The 17,871-nt window shown below is 45.5% G+C and overlaps 1 protein-coding gene across 2 annotated transcripts in view; it reads left to right on the forward strand.

Annotated features, from left to right (window-relative positions):
• The window catches only part of setd2 (SET domain containing 2, histone lysine methyltransferase), a 109,057-nt gene that overhangs the window by 20,897 nt on the left and 70,289 nt on the right, over positions 1-17,871 (forward strand). For both annotated transcript variants that reach the window (XM_067978903.1, XM_067978910.1), the window contains exon 2: positions 2,686-2,805. In XM_067978903.1, coding sequence (XP_067835004.1) covers positions 2,686-2,805 — 120 coding nt within the window. The remainder of the gene's footprint in view (positions 1-2,685; positions 2,806-17,871) is intronic.

Below are 17,871 nucleotides of genomic sequence, written 5' to 3' on the forward strand. Positions count from 1 at the left end.
TTTTCTTCATTCAAAACCCATCTTGTGAAACCAAATAGTAATGGGAGTGAATCACAGGATATATTAAGTGTAACCAATGTAGCATTGAATAAATGAAACTGGAAGATGTTCAACGAGGACTTGTCGGAGCTCTGAAACCTGTTGAAGTTGCAGTTAATAAATATTCAATTTTTAAAAAAAAGTAATTTCCTTCTGGAAAGTGATTAGAACCCTTTTCTAATTAGAGAAGTCTGGACTTTGTGTTTTTACCCAAAGTTGTTCTCACAAGATCACAAGATAATTACAGATATGAAAGGCCATTCGGCCTATCTTAATTCATCCATCCAATTGATTCTTGAGTGATTCTGGGATATTTGCCTCCACCACTCTGAGAGTCCATTCCAAGTATTGACCACTCTTTGTGTGAAGAAGAACTTCCTGATATCAGTCCTTGATTTGTCTTTTACTAGTTTGAGCCTCAGTCTTCATATGGCCATTTTGCTGCTTCCCATAGTCAATCTGATCCATGCCATGTAGGCTCCCTGTTTGTTTATACACAAGACATGAGCTCTTGTCTCACCTGAAGCAGAACCAGGTATAGGTTGGGTTTACAATGGTCAAACCGGTTTAACTGAATGGAACTCATTACAGGAATTTTCCTCCGCTGGATATCATCACAGCTCACTAATGGTAAATAGGGTAAAGGCTGGGAGCCTGACAGTGCGAAGGAACTGGATTAATATCAGTAGAGATAAAGTCATGATGTGGAGATGCCGGTGATGGACTGGGGTGGACAAATGTAAGGAATCTTACAACACCAGGTTATAGTCCAACAGTTTTATTTGAAAATCACAAGCTTTCGGAGATTATCTCCTTCGTCAGGTGAGTGAGTGAAAGGTTCTCAAATCGCTTATCTTATATTAGGCTGGGACACGATCACACCAATCAAAGGTGTTGTTGGTGTTCAGACAGGTTAGCCACGGAAAACAGTACATCCCAGTATACTGAATACACAATGGATCAGGTTACAAAGCCAGAGAGTGAAAGAGACCCAAAAGGCAGAGGGAGAGAGAGAGAGAATGTCCAGTTGTATTAAAAACAGATAACTTTTTTTTCCTGCTGGTGGGGTTACGTGTAGCGTGACATGAACCCAAGATCCCGGTTGAGGCTGTCCTCATGGGTGCGGAACTTGGCTATCAATCTCTGCTCGACGATTTTGCGTTGTCGTGTGTCTCGAAGGCCGCCTTGGAGAACGCTTACCCGAAGATCGGTGGCAGAATGTCCTTGACTGCTAAAGTATTCCCCGACTGGGAGGGAACCCTCCTGTCTGGCGATTGTTGCGCGGTGTCTGTTCATCCGTTGTTGCATGGTCTCGCCAATGTACCATCTTCCGGGGCATCCTTTCCTGCAACGTATGAGGTAGACAACGTTGGCCGAGTCACAGGTGTATGAACCATGTACCTGGACCTGGTGGATGGTGTCCTCTCGTGTGATGGTGTAAGCGTTCTCCAAGGCGGCCTTCGAGACACACGACAACGCAAAATCGTCGAGCAGAGACTGATAGCCAAGTTCCGCACCATGAGGACGGCCTCAACCGGGATCTTGGGTTCATGTCACGCTACACGTAACCCCACCAGCAGGAAAAAAAAGTTATCTGTTTTTAATACAACTGGACATTCTCTCTCTCTCTCTCTCTCTCTCTCTCTGGCTTTGTAACCTGACCGATTGTGTATTCAGTATACTGGGATGTACTGTTTTCCGTGGCTAACCTGTCTGAACACCAACGACACCTTTGATTGGTGTGATCGTGTCCCAGCCTAATATAAGATATGCGATTTGAGAACCTTTCACTCACTCACCTGACGAAGGAGATAATCTCTGAAAGCTTGTGATTTTCAAATAAAACTGTTGGACTATAACCTGGTGTTGTAAGATTCCTTACATTAGTAGAGATAAAGTCAGTGACACAGGACCCTCGGGGGGGGGGGGGGCTAGGTTACTAAATGACAGTGTAAGAGGGCTAGATTAACATCAGTAGAGATACAGTCAGTAACACAGGGTGCTGAGGGTTGGGGGGGTGGGAGGGGATACTGAGTGACAGCGTGAGGGGGCCAGAACCCCTCTTATCCACCTCGGGTGGATAATTGAGTCGCTGCATTTTGGCCCTGGACTGGGGTTGTCAAATCTGGTTGTACGTATTCCTGGAGGTTTCTTTACATGACTTTCTGCCTCCAACTGCCCTGCCTGGTCAAATAGCTTTTTTTTTTCATCTCCAATATTTATATAACTAAATAAACAAAAGTGTTCAAAGTAAATGGAATAAAACCACATCATTTTATTTGTTAATGCCCCTGTGATTATTTTTTTTCACCCAGATTTGCTCGCCGCAGCAGATTAATCTTTAAATTCCTGGAGACTCCAGGACATTCCTGGAGACTCCAGGACATTCCTGGAGACTCCAGGACATTCCTGGAGGGTTGGCAAGCCCTTTCCTTAGACGAATGGTCTAAGCAGGGGGGGATGAGGACAGGTACGCCATGAAACACTCGGGGGTTGTGTCAACGAGGTGACATCTTGCACAAGGCTTTGCCTGGGAGGATAATCGAGAAGGCAGATAATGGCAGTTCCACAGTAATATTCGCTTCATTGTTCGATTTTAAATTTTAAAAAAAATAACACCTTTTTCTTTCTTTTCCCCCTCCCAAGGGCTCATGCCTCTCCTCACCCTCCATCACCTGTGAGGGAAGGTTGGACGGAACTGCAGATGTCGCCTGGACCATCGACGCCTCTCAATGTTCAGTCCACTGGCGGCGTGCTTGCTGTGGGGTGAGGCAGACAACTCTCTCTCTCTTTAGCTTTGGAGTTCTGCAACCAGGAGTCTGTTTGGACGTTCCAAGTTTCAGAAATCCAGTACTGTATGGAACATGGTGGTGGGGCGGGGGGAGATCCGGGAGTTCTTGTGAATGTGTTTCTGCCGTTAGCTATCTCTAATTGTCTGTGTATTTTTTTACTTTCAAAATCGGGGTGTCGTTCTCGACATGACCTTGGGAAACACCAGCATGAACCTGGCCAATGTTGGCAAAAGCCTTCCGACTATTGAAGCCTAGGCAAATGTTGGTTCAGTTTGACGAGAAGGGGACTTAACACCAGCTCCTTTGATGTCCTTTGATAATTAATTGGTATTAGACCAATTTATTAATCTATTAATAACTCTGCCCGCTTCTGATCAACTTTTTCCATTTATAAATTCTATATTCACATTTATTATGAAAACTGCCCATGTAATTGCATCCCCTGCCAGCGGAGGCGCTGCAGCACCTCAGCTGGTGGGAGAGTATTTTTTTTTATTCGTTCATGGGATGCGGGCGTCGCTGGCGAGGCCAGCATTTATTGCCCATCCCTAATTGCCCTCGAGAAGGTGGTGGTGAGCCGCCTTCTTGAACCGCTGCAGTCCGTGTGGTGACGGTTCTCCCACAGTGCTGTTAGGAAGGGAGTTCCAGGATTTTGACCCAGCGACGATGAAGGAACGGCGATATATTTCCAAGTCGGGATGGTGTGTGACTTGGAGGGGAATGTGCAGGTGGTGTTGTTCCCATGTGCCTGCTGCCCTTGTCCTTCTAGGTGGTAGAGGTCGCGGGTTTGGGAGGTGCTGTCGAATAAGCCTTGGCGAGTTGCTGTAGTGCATCCTGTGGATGGTACACACTGCAGCCACAGTGCGCCGGAGGTGAAGGGAGTGAATGTTTAGGGTGGTGGATGGGGTGCCAATCAAGCGGGCTGCTTTATCTTGGATGGTGTCGAGCTTCTTGAGTGTTGTTGGAGCTGCACTCATCCAGGCAATGTATAATTACAATTTGACATGTTTACATAGCCAATTCCCATTATAAATGTGGACATAGGAATTTATAATGAAAATATAAAAATAAGGACAGGATGTACAGAGACTGAAATCCATCTGCATAGCCTTAACCTAATTGTCTCCCACCCCTAACTCTGCCTGACCCAAAGACAAGACTTAGTCTTGACTCCCCATGTGCAGTGCCATGGGAGGTCGACTACTTTATTATTCAAACACCTTACCATCTGCTGTCACGATTTTCGGCTGCACCTTTGTCAACACTTAATATTGTAACTTGCTATGTCAACGTTTCCTACTCACTTTTTCTATGTCGACTGTCACAAAGTAGTTGTAGGATTTAGCCACGAGGTGGTTCAGTGGAGTGAGTTTCTGAAGTCTGTCTCCCAACTTGGTTGGCATTTTTAAAAACAACTCCAACTTGCCATGAGCAATTTCGTAAACTTAAAAATTACTTTTTTTTAATATGCTAATATTTTGAGAGTAAATTTTTGTTGCGCTGTTGAATGTCTATCGGATGTGCGATTGACACAAAACATCTCTCCTTCGGGCTGTGAACTAGTTCTGTGGGTATCCTGTGCATACCCCCCCCCCCCGCCTCCCCCAACCAAGTCTGTGCCTCTGCAGTTTTCGCTCTCCTCCTGAGAGCCTTGGTTCTTGCTGGTTCAAGAGTTCCACAGACAGCAGCAGAGCTCACCCAAGTGGTCATTCCCATGTATGGACCTCAGCCACAAATCTTGCTGAGCTATTCGACTGCAGACGGCATCACAGCCCACTTTGTCCTTACCTGATGTCAACATCGTGCAGAGGTAATGGACTCGGGAGCAGATACCCTGACTGACTCCACACCATTCCCTTGTCCCATCCCTGGCCACCAATACCCCAATGATACTGAGGCAAATTATAACTCCACATCTGCAGTTGCCAGCTATGTGTGGCCCAATGCTACACTGGGCAGGGGCCCTTACTCACTGAGTCATTTGAAGGAGGTCACATGAGGGGTTGTATCGTAGGGTAATCCCAGTCCACTTACAGTGGCAGTATGCCCGTTGACATTAAAAACAGAAAATTCTGAAAGCACTCAGCAGGTCAGGCAGCATCTGTGGAGAGAGAAACAGAGATAACATTTCAGTTCAATGACCTTTCCTTAGAACTGGAAGGTGCTAGAGATGAACGGCTATTAAGCAAGAGCAGAGGCAGGGAACGAACAAAATGGAGTTCTCTCCTTAGAGCAGAGAAGGTTAAGAGGAGATTTGATAGAGGTGTTCAAAATCATGAACGGATTTGATAGTGAATAAGGAAAAACTGTTTCCAGTGCTAGAAGGGTCGGTAACCAGAGGACACAGATTGAAGGTGTTTGGCAAAAGGACCAGAGGCGACATGAGGAAATATTTTTTTACGCAGCGAATTGTGTGACATTGTTTATTTTCATAGAATTAAAAGCATGCAGCACAGAAGGAGGCCATTCGGCCCAACGTGCCTGTGCCGGCTCTTTGAAAGAGCTATCTAATTAGTCCCACCCCCCTGCTTTTTCCCCATAGCCCTGCAAATTTTTCCTTTCCACGTATATATCCAATTTTGAAAGTTAGAGTTCTTGTAAGCCACCACTGAATCTGGTTCCACCACCCTTTCAGGCAGTGCATTCCACATCAGAACATCTCGCTCAGTAAAAACATTTCTCATCATCTCCTCCCCTCTGGTTCTTTTGGCTGTTATTTTAAACCTGTGTCCTTTGGTTACCATCCTGCCTGACAGTGGAAACAGTTTCTCCTTTTTTACTCTATCAAAACCCCTAATAATTTTGAACACCTCTATTAAATCTCCTTCTCTGCTCTAAGGAGAACAATCCTAGCTTCTCTAGTCTCTCCACATAACTGAAGTTCCTCCTGTCTGATATTCTAATAAATCTCCTCTGCACCCTCTCCAAAGCCTTGACAACTATTGGATGTCTTTGATATCACTAAATATCACCATCACATTTTCGGTGTGGCTGGAAGGTTTGAAGCTTGAGACTCGAGCCTTTGATCGCAGGCTTGAGGGGCCGAAAGGCCTACTCCTGCTCTTAATTCATATGTTCGTATGAAGGTTCTGCAGGTTCCACAATATACTCCAGCTTTTTTGAGCAATTTACACAACTCCTTTAGCCCTATTAGCGAGTGGTCAATCTATGGAACAGGCTGTCTAGGGAGAAGGTAGAAGCAGTTTGTATTGATTCATTCAAATGCAAATTAGGTAGATTTCTTGCAGAAAACAACATTTTGGGATACAGTATTTGGGTAATTTGAGAGTTGACATATTTGGAAGGTGCAGCATGCTTGGTAGGAACAGGTGACTTTGGACCATCATGAGTCAACAACTCCATTATCACGTTATCAAGTGACTACCAGGATGGTAGAAGGCAAACTAGATCGACCTTGGTCATTTCTCATCTAGCAATTTCTATGTTCCTATACTGGGCCTACTTGGGGTTGCCAACCCTCCAGATTGTCCTGGAATCTTCAGGAATTAAAGATGAATCTCCTGGTGTCTGCTGCAGGCAATCTGGGAGAACAATCATGGGGGCATTTAAAAATCTTATGTATTTCATTTCATTTTCTTTGAACATCTGTTTATTATAAAAATATTGTAGATGGTGGGGGGAAAGGCTGTTTGACTGACGGTCAAGAATCAATGTGCCGATAGGGTGAACGTGGTGTGCGGCCAATAGGGGTTTGTTGATTGGAGGATGGAGGTCATGTGATGAAACCAGAATCGGCAACCCTAGGCCTACTCTGCCAATACTACACTGAGGGTGCAACAGATGTACTGGTGCTGGTACTGGGCTAGCAACCCAGGGGTTGTGAGTTCAAATCCCAAGCGGCAAGTTGGGAAATTGAATTTGTATAAATCTGGTAATTTATGGGCTGGCATCAGGGGGAAAAAAAACCCACGAAAGTTGCTGGATTTTGGTTTAAAAACCCAACTGGTTCATTAATATCCTTTAGGGAAGAGATACCTGCCACTCCTAACTGATCTGGGCCTACATGTGACTCCATTCCTACACTAGGTAGCTTCATGCTCTGTTTTATATTAAAAAATTGCTACATAGCAAGAAGAATCCTCAGCACTACCTTAGGGCAACTAGGGTGGGGCAATAAATGTATTAGGAAAGCACTTTGGGAAAGATGTGAAGGCCTTAGAGAGGGTGCAGAAGAGATTTACTAGAACGATTCCAGGGATGAGGGACTTCAGTTATGTGGATAGAGTGGAGAAGCTGGGGTTGTTCTCCTTGGAACAGAGAAGATTGAGAGCAGATTTGATAGAGGTATTCAAGATCATGAAGGGTCTCGACAGAATAGAGAGAGAGAAACTGTTCCCATTGGCGGAAGGGTCAAGAACCAGAGGGCATAGATTTAAGGTGATTGGCAAAAGAACCAAAGGTGACATGAGGAAAAACTTTTTTACACAGCGAGTGGTTATGATCTGGAATGCACTGCTGGGGTGAGGGGTGGTGGAGGCAGATACAGTCGTGGCTTTCAAAAGGGAACTTGATAAGTACTTGAAAGGAAAACATTTGCAGGGCTACGAGGAAAGGGCAGCGAAGTGGGACTAGCTGGATTGCTCTTGCATAGAGCCAGCACTGACTCGATGGGCTGAATGGCCTCCTTCTGTGCTGTAACCTTTCTATGATATTGATTTAAAACAAAACTATACAATGGGTACTGCTGATGTACAGATTTGACAGTGTCTGGGCCTGCGCCTCTAATGATAATCATGGAAAGTTACAACGGTCTGACTTGACATTCTGCAGATCCAGATAGCGCATGTTTAACTGAGTGCTGCTTAGAGCTTTGTACTCAAACATTGAATAATACAGCACAGAAGGAGGACATTTGGGCCCATCGTGCATGTGCCTGCTCTTTGAAAGAGCTATCCAGTTTAGTCCCACTCCCTTGCTCTTTTCCCCATAATCCTTCAATTTTTTCCTTTTCAATTATTTATCCAGTTGCCTTTTGAAAGTTGCTATTGAATCTGCTTCTACCACCCTGTTGGGCATTGCCTTCCAGATCATAACATCTCACTGTGTAAAACAATTGCTCCTCATCTCTCCCCTGGTTCTTTTGCCACTTATAAAGAAAGAAAGACTTGCATTTATATAGCGCTTTTCACAACCTCATTATGTCCCAAAATACTTAGGGTATTTTTACATTAAGTAGATGAGAAGCTGGGATTCTTCACCTTTGAGCAGTACTTTTTGAAGTATATTCACTGTTGTAATGTAGGAAACACGGCAGCCAATTTGCGCACATCAAGGTCTCACATACAGCAATGTGACATATACCAGATAATCCATTTTAGTGATCTTGTTTGAGGGATATATATTGGCCAATAAACCGGGGAGAACTCCACTGTTCTTCGAATAGTGTCTTGGGATTTATTACGTCCACCTGAGAGGGCAGACAGGGCCTCGGTTTAACATCTCATCCGAAAGACGGCATCTCTGACAGTGTAGCACTCCCTCTGTACTGCACTGGAGTGTCAGCTTAGATTTGTGCTCAAGTTTCTGGAGTGGGGCTTGAATCCACAAACTTCTGACTCCAAGGGGAGAGTGCTACCAACTGAGCCATGGCTGACACCTCAAATTATCTTAAATCTGTGTCCTCTTGTTACCAACCCTCCTGCTAGTGGAAATAGTTTCTCCTTATTTACTCTATCAGAACCCCTCATAATTTTGTGCACCTCTGTTAAACTGCCCCTTCACCTTGTTTGCTCTAAGGAGAACAATCCCAGCTTCTCCAGTCTCTCAACTACTTAATGTTTGATTGGCAGGGGTGGAAGGGGATTGGTTTCAATGTTTTCCCCCTCTTCTGAATGTCGTGACATCTGCTTCCGTAGATGGAAGCACCTGTCAATCGATTGGCTGTACTTCACACGCGGGCGATGTCTGGCTGTTCGACCGTGGGTGCTTAGGGAAGGAACTAGATTGATGATCCACGTTCCTTATCAACTTCCGAGCAGGGGTTCGCCGTGGAATGATTGGGAGCAGGAGGAGCCTTTGCTGATGTTTTGATGTTCCTCTTGGGAAGAGTCCACTTGTAGCACCTGAACTCAAATGGGCCAGTCAAGGGATGGAAACTGGGACCTTGATCATCAAACTTTGCAGGATGTGGGCTTCACTGACAGGGCTAGCATTTATTGCCCATCCCTAATTGCCCTTGCGAAGGTGGTGGTGAGCCGCCGCCTTGAACCGCTGCAGTCTGTGTGGTGAAGGTGCTCCCACAGTGCTTTAGGTAGAGAGCTCCAGGATTTTGATTCTGTGACGATGAAATAATGGGAAATATGTCCACGTCAGGATGCTGTATGACTTGTAGGGATATAATCGAGTTAAAATGCAGCCCTGGTAAGTTGTGAATTTGAATTCAATAAATCTGGCAATTTGTGAGCTGGCACCAGATAAGATTACCATGAAAGCTGCCAATTGGTGTAAAAACTCAACTGGTTCACTAATGCCCCTTCATGGGAGAGAACCTGCCACCCATACCTGGTTTTGCCTAGATATGACTCCAGTCCGACTCTACCTGGTTGACATGGGCGTACTGGTTGTCCGCGTGGTACCTCTAGAATCCCTTGAGGCGCCTCAATTGTAAGTCTGCCTCTTTGACTGCTTTCTCATTTGCTGGCTCGTGCTTAATAATCCTCCAGAACATTGCCCTTGAGCAAAGAGCCTGCGGCCTGATCCGTCGTGGGTCTTAAAAGTAATCTAGAAACCCTTCCCCAGACAGAGGCCTCCAGTGTAGCATGACCGTGGATATTGAGTTTACAAGCAAGGGTGTGAATCAAGTGGACTGTTCTGTCCTTGGTGGTGTCTTGGTTATGGAGAGCCTTCCATCATGCTCCTAACTTGAGATGATGGAGAGTCTGAGAGAGCTCAGAAGGTGACCACTCTGTCCTACTCTTGTAGCCACAGTGTTTAATATGGCTGGTTCAGTTAAGCTTCTGTTCAATGGTTATCCCAGGATGCAGATGGTAGGGGGAAACCCAGTGACGGTGGTGTCATTGGGAGATGTTTGGGGTTTCTCTTGTTGGAGATGGTCATGTAGCATGAATGTTACCTGTCACTTGTCAGCCCATGGCTAGATGTCCACGTCCTGTTGTAGGCTGGCATGGGCCGCTTCATTATCAGAGGAGTTGTGAATGGAGCTGAACACTGTGGAATTATCAGCAAATAGAGCCGATTCTGACTTTATGTCGGAGGATAGGTCATTGATGAAGATGATGATTGGGCTGCGACTTCTTCCCTGAGGAACTCCTGCAGCGAAGTCCTGGGGCTGTGATTGTCCTCCAACAACCACAACCATCCTCCTTTGTGTCACTTAGGACTCCAGCCATTGAAGTATTTTCCCATTGACCTCAGTTTTTCTAGGGCTTCGTAATGCCTTTCTTGGTCAAATGCCGCCTTAATGTCAAGGGCAGCCACTCCCACCTCTCCTCTGGCATTCGGCTTTTGCCTCCTTATCTGGATCAAGGTTTTGGGAGAGCCCAAACTAAGCGTCTGTGAGCAGGTTATGGGTGAGTAGGTATCGCTAGTTGGCACTATTGATGACTCCTTCCGTCACTTTGCTGATAGGGTGTTAATTGGCCAGTTTAGATTTACCTTGGTTTTTTTTATGGATAGAAGATATGTGGGCATTGTTGGCTAGATGCCAGTGTCATAGCAGCACTGGAACAACTTGGCACGGGGGAGCAGCTAACTCTAACGCATAGGTTCTCAGCACAGCAGCTGGGATATCCAATGCACTCAGCTTCTTCTTAATGCTATTGGAGTAAACTGAATTGGCTGGACACTGGTATCTATAATACTGGTGACCTGGAGAGGAGGCTGAGTAGGATCATCCATTTGGCACTTTTGGCTGAAGACACTTACAAACATTTCAGCCTCATCTCTTGCACTGACCTGCTGGGTTCCTCCAGGGTTGAGGATGTTCATGGAGCCCCCTCCTCTAGTTAGTTGCTTGATTGTCCACCACCGTTCTCGACTGGATATGATTGGGCTACAGAGCTTCGCTCTGATCCAATTGTTGTGGGACTGCCTAACTCTGTCTTATAGCCTGCTGCTTTTGATGTTTAGCATGCAAGTAGCTGTGTATTGTAGCTTCACTAGATTCATTCCTCATTCTAAGATATGCCTGATACTGCTCCAGGCGCATCCTCCTACATTCCACATCGAACCAGAGTTGGTCTCCAGGCTTGATGGTGATTAAGGAGGGAGGGATTTGCTGGACCTTGAGGTTACAGATTGTGGTGGAATATAATTCAGCCGCTGCTGATGGCCCGCAGCACCTCAGGATGACACGATGGAGAATGTCCTCATGATGGAGGCTGTCCTCACGATGATGGTGTCACAATACGATGGAAGATGTCCTCACGATAAAGGTGTCACTACACGATTGTAAATGTCCTCCCAGTGATAGTGTCACATGACACGATAGAGAATGTCCTTCCAGTGACTGTGTCACACGACACGATGGAGGCTGTCCTCACAATGATGGTGTCACTACACAATTGTAAATGTCCTCATGGTGATGGTGTCGCACTACACGATGGATGATGTCCTCACAGTGATGGTGTCACACAACACGTTGGAGGCTGTCTTCATGGTGATGGTGTCACATGACACGACGGAGGCTGTCCTTGCGGTGACGGTGTCACATGACACGACGGAGGCTGTCCTTGCGGTGACGGTGTCACATGACACGACGGAGGCTGTCCTTGCGGTGACGGTGTCACATGACACAATGGAGGCTGTCCTTGCGGTGACGGTGTCGCTACACGACGGAGGAGTTCTCACGGTGACGGTGTCGCTACACGACGGAGGAGTTCTCACGGTGACGGTGTCGCTACACGACGGAGGAGTTCTCACGGTGACGGTGTCGCTACACGACGGAGGAGTTCTCACGGTGATGGCACTAAATGCATTTTGTGACTTTTGGGCAACCCTACATGTGTGAATCTCTTAAATGTGAATGGAGCAGATCAGCGCAACAGGAGCTGGATCGTACGGTTGGGGAAGGAAGGGGGCCTTCTTGGAATTTAAGGACGTCTTGTGCCTTCTAAATATATATTTACCTTCTTCTGACCCTGCCATCTCCCTGCGGCTGGCGGATCGCACCGGGCTGGAAGTTAAACCAGGTGGCGGATGTAACTTCCGCACTAATATAAACGCGCTTTAAGTGAGGTGATGCAGGATGCGTAGAACAGGCCTGCATTCCTGCAGCCTGTGATGCTCCAGTTCTAAAACCCTCTTATCATTAGTTCCCTGATTCTCTGAAATGGATGTGTTTTCAGAGCAATGGGAGCACTGTCAGGCTCCAAAAACTCTCTCGGACTTTTGGTGTGATTGAGCTTCTGCTGTAGCTGCGAGAAGATTGGAATCCGGTTACTGTCAGCAGTCCGCCAGTCATTTCAACTTTTACCCACCCCACCATACAATGTACAACCGGTGCACAGGTTGACTTGTAATGTGATATCAGGCCATTAGTGTTCTTGTTCAAAGTACAAGGATTGGAGCAGTGCCGTCTGATACATGTCTCCCCCTCTGTCAGTCTCTGCCTCTCCTGCTGCCTGCCTATCTGGCTTTTGTGTGTGTGTGTTCCTCTCGTGCCTGTCTCTCTTTTTTTCTCTCTCTCTTTACCTGACTCCCATAACTTGTTAAATTGGCCTTCTCTAACATTTTGTACTTTGCCTATTTTGGTTCAGTGGCTGACCTGTGTGCTTTTTTTTTTCTCCAGTTAAATAGCAAAATAAATATATTCGCGAGGCGGTAAAGGCGAACGGCATTTAAAAGCTCGGTACTCATCCCAAGGCTGAGGACAACACTCGCACTGCGCGTATATTACACCAACCCTCCAGGATTGGTTCTACAATATGATCCGTTTCTCGGGTTTTCTCTATTTTCTAACTGTTTCCTCAGGTGGGAGTCTTCCTGATCTCCATGTATCCTATGATGGCCTTGTTGGTGTATTTACCCTGAAGCCTATTACAGGAGTTATGATGTATAGACTCTGCCTATGCCCCTTTGTAACTTTCTGCTCTCATCCACATAACTTACTGTTCTTCCTAACTTCGTGTCATCTGCAAATTTGGATATACAGCTCTCTATTCCTTCATCCAAGTCATTGAAATATATGATGAAAAGCTGAGGGCCCTCGCCAGGTCACTGGGAGAGGGCGGACGGGACCTCGGTTTTAACATCTCATTCAAAAGACAACACCTCTGACAGTGCAGCACTGCACTGGAGGTCAGCCGTTATATTTATATTTAATCAATTTAACGTTCTAAAATTATCTGATGGGTTAGATTCATCTTGTCGGTTTGCTTATCTCTTCTCTCTCCCCATCCTCCATTCTGAGGAAAACAAAATGCTGCCAAATCAATGTTGTGTTTAACCTACATTATAGAAACGTATCGATGTAATTTATCAATCTGTTTTATAATTGAGACTTCTGAATGTTGACTTGAAGGGACTGTCAGTGTTGCTGGGGAAAACATTACACGTGTGAAAAATAACACGTAGTAAAAACCCAACTGGTTCACTAATGTCCTTCAGGGAAGGGAACCTGCCATCCTTACCCTGGTCTGGCCTATGTGTGACTCCAGTCCCACACTATGTGGTTGACTCTTAATGCTCTCTGAAGTGGCCTAGCAAGCCACCCAGTTGTAAACAATTGCTGTATAGTTCAAAAATAAAGGGGAGAAAAAGTCGTTCCCATCGTGGGAGTACCACAAGGACTGCGGCAGTTTGAGGAGAAGACTACCACAAGGCAGCATTATGTAACTGGAACAAATAACAATAGAAAATCAAAACTTGAAATTAAGGAAAATAATATCATTACATTTTAATCTAACAAGTCACATGACTTAAGGCAGCCATTTTGACCTTTTTAATCATTGGCTATTGTTAAAATTAGGACGGGATTTATTTTTAAATATGTATATTTGGTAGGTCTATTCTATAATTTAGAAGCTTCTAGTGATGTTGGATACCTCCGCTAGGTGGGGGAGGGGAGGATTTTGGCTGCTATTTTTGGTTGTGATGCTTCTCCAAAGCAGGAAATACCTTGCAGAACTTGAGAGGAATTTATTGGAAAATGAAGACACACAAGCACGCACAGACCAAATGGCTTCCCGCATCCCAATATCTCATAGACTATGGACGTCATTGCAAATGTTATATTGAAGAGTATTGCACTTTTTTAAAACTCTAAATTTGCTGCTTAAATGAAGCACATTCCACCCTTTAAATTTGTTTTAATTATAAGGAAGAATTTCCAACTTACCAAAAGGGATTAATTATGAAACGTTTTGTCGTCCTGAATGTTTTACAAGGCAGTAACACATCAAGGGGTCTTGAGTCCCTTGGAGTATTTTTCCAGACTGTAGTGTTCTTTTATATTAAGTGGAAATGTGGTGATTTTCATTTTACTTTCTTTCCCCTCCTTGTTCAGTTTACTGCTTTTATGTGGGAAAAAAAACTTGCATTTATATAGCACCTTTCACAACCTCAGGACGTCCCAAAGCGCTTCACTGCAAGTGAAGTACTTTTGCAGTGTAGTCACTGTGGTAATTAGGGAAATGTGGCAGCCATTTTGTGAACAGCAACATCCCAGAAACAACACTGAGATACATGATCAGATCATCTGGTTTTTAATGTTGGTCGAGGAATAAATGCTGGTCGGGACCCTGGGGAGAACTCCCCTGCGCTACTTCGAATAGTGCCATGGGATCTTTTACTTTCACCTCAGAGGACAGACGGGGCCTTGGTTTACTGTCTCGTGTTTAGCCTCTTAAACTGCTACTGCTTCTGCTACCCTGCCCCCTCCCCGTTCCAGCAGCCTGGATGTCACGGTGGCCTTGAGAGGAGTTTGGCATCTGCATGTGATGTGTGTAATTAGACTGGGAGTTATATTGGAATTTACTTTGTGGCCTAGTGCAGGGGGCTATTAGCTTTACATCTGTCAAAGCGTGCTTGAAGAGTGCATGTACCATTGGGTGCATGGCCTCCTTCAGGTTGCAATTATCCCTCTAAATTGTATGAAACAGGGTGAGAACAGGATCCAGCTCAGTTGTCATAGAATCCTACAGCAAAGAAGGAGGCCGTTCTACCCATCGTGCCTGTGCCGGCTCTTTACAAGAGCTACTTGATTTGTCCCACTCCCCTGTTCTTTCCCCATAGCCCTGCAAATTTTTCCTTTCAAGTATTTATCCTAATCTCTTTTGAAAGTTACTATTGAATCTGCTTCCACCACCCTTTCAGGCAGTGTAATCCAGCGGTGATGCACACTATTGTTGAACAGCCCTGCTGACACACAGTGTCTCTGGTTTGATCCCTACTCTTGAGTTAACTTACTTCAACTGACCCAATGGGAAGGACCTTCCAACTGGCCACTGCGCTCCTAGGCTAGGGAGAGGAATACTCAGGGAGGGATTTCATTTCCGATTGCGACACGGATTCTCCTACGGAGGAGTGTGGATATTGGGTTACAACCGCGCCAGGTTCAACCTTAGTGCCGGTTTGCTTGCCAACCGTCATTGTCTAGGCTGTGATGGGAACAATGGGGCACTGTACAGGGTACCAGAGACAGCCTGTGGGACTGTACCCCTCTGAGGGGTTAACATCTTGAAAAGGAACAGAGGAGGGAAAAATAACTTAAAGTTGTAATTCCTCATGGAGTAAACAGAAAACCAGTAAGTATGATTCCCTCTGGTATCTTTACAAGACTAGAGATTGCTCTGGGATTGTGCCAAGTGCCTCCTTCAAAGAGAAATATTGGTTAGCATCAGCTTTCATTCTGAAAATTGATAATTGGGACAGGTTATTTCCGATTGTGTTGCATTTTACTGTGGTGACTGAAGTTTAAGTCTGAAGTCAACCAGATAGTGTAGGACTTGAGACAAATGCAGACCCAGACCATGTAGGGGTGGCAGATTCCATTCCCTGGAGGATATTAGTGGCTTTTCAACAACAATCCAGTGTCTTTCATGGTCATTTTTTCTAGTGCTAGCCCACAAATTATTGCATTTATTGAATTCAATTTCCCAACTTGCCGTTGTGGGATTTGAACTCGCAACCTCTAGGTTGCTAACCTAGCACCAGTACAATTATCGTTCCCTCAGTGTAGTATAGGCACAGTAGGCCTAGGGCTGTCAAGTTTCAGAACTTGCCATGGTGGAATTTGAACTCGTGATCTCTGGGTTGCTAGTCGAGCGCCATAACCACTAGCCTATCATTGCCTCGATTTTCAACTGAGCTTGTGTTATTTAGACTTGGAATAGCAAAATGGGTAAAGATGGCATCGGGCTCAGCTGTGATGTCGGGTAACCAGTCAACAATGGACTGTCAGTGGGGTGCTGTAGGGTATTGGGAGCCTTGGGCTGTACGTTATATCACTGCCATCCTTTTCTTGGCCTCGACATCAGTTGAGTTGCTGCAATTAACCTCGTGCTCCTGAGTTTTGTGTGGGAGGCGGGGGGAACAGTGAATCATCCTGACCTCCCGCTCCTGATCACAGTCTAGTGACCCCCCCTGCTAGAAAATGCGCTTTGGGCGAGATCAGGATTGAGCTCGGCAGTGATGCCCTCTGTTGTCAAATAGCCTACTGACATGCATTAAGAACGGCCGCTTGCCCATGACACTAGAAAAATGATGGAGCTTGTGGAGCCCACACCCCAACAAGAGTTGATGCCCATTGGCGAGGAAGGGAGAAGTGGGAAGGGAAGAAATGGTGGGATATCACTTTGGACTGCCAATGGGGTTGCGCTCCTGGTCTGAATTTGACTCCCCACACCCTCTATCGAGTTGTTGATCTCAGCCTATTTACCGGGGGTGGTGTTGGGGGCTGGGTGGGGGTGTGGAGGAGCAGCACCAAGCAATGTTCAGCTTATTCACTGATGAGGGAAGGAGGGTCACCTTGTGCAATCCCTAGTAACCAAACAAACTGCATTGGTGGAGAGTTGTGAAATACGTTCGGGTGGGGGGGGAATAAACCTCAAGTGCTCTACACAGTGGGGGCAGGTCTCAGACTGTAGGCTTAGAAGCAAATGAGAAGTATAAATACACTCACTTTCTCAACCTATATTTTTATCCTTTTTAAGTTCTAAATGAGTATCGCATATGTTAATCTAGACATAGGAGCAGGACTAGGCCCTCAAGACTGTTCTGCCATTCACTTAGATCATGGCTGACCTGTACCTTTGCTCCATATCCCTTGATACCGTTACCCAATAAAAATCTATCAATCTCAGTCTTGAAAATCATTTTCTCTCTCCCAGGTTAGGTTCCTGGTCTGTATGCATTTCAGTTGAGGAAACCCTGATCATACTACAATTGGCCTCAATGTCCATGGGTAGGGGAACGGGTCAGTAAGCCAAGAGCTGCCTCTCCTAGATGCTGTCTGGTGCAGATACCTTGCTATTCAGTGACCTCCTGCTGGAAAGTGTAATCGGGTAAAGGTCAGGGTTCAGCTCAACTGTATCAGCTCAACTAATACTAACTGACGTGGTTCGAGGCATGAAGGGTTACTGGAAGGTTTGATCAGACCCCTTCTAGAGTAGTGCGTTCAGTTTGGGGAACCAAACCTCAGGAAGGATGTATTGGCCTTGGAAGGGATACAGTTCAGATTCACCAGAATGATATCAGGGCTGAAATGATGAGAACAGGTTGCATAAACTTGGCTTGTATTCCCATGAGGTTAGAAGGATGACTGGTGATCTAATCAAGGTGTTTTAAATGATAAAGGGATTTGATTGGGTAGGTACAGAGAAACTATTTCCTCTGGTGGGGGAATCCAAAATAAGAGGGCACAATAAAATAAGAGTGCGATTTAGGAAGGAAATCAGGAAGCACTTTTTCACACAAAGGATAGTAGAAATCTGGAACTCACTCCCTCAAAAGGCTAAGGATGCTAGGTCAATTAAAAATTTTTAGCATAGGATCGATAGATCTTTGGGTAAGATGAGATACAGATCAGCCCATGATCTAATTGAATGGCAGAACAGGTTTG

The sequence above is a fragment of the Heptranchias perlo genome, chromosome 3, assembly GCF_035084215.1.
Source record: "Heptranchias perlo isolate sHepPer1 chromosome 3, sHepPer1.hap1, whole genome shotgun sequence".
Lineage (NCBI taxonomy): Eukaryota > Metazoa > Chordata > Chondrichthyes > Hexanchiformes > Hexanchidae > Heptranchias > Heptranchias perlo.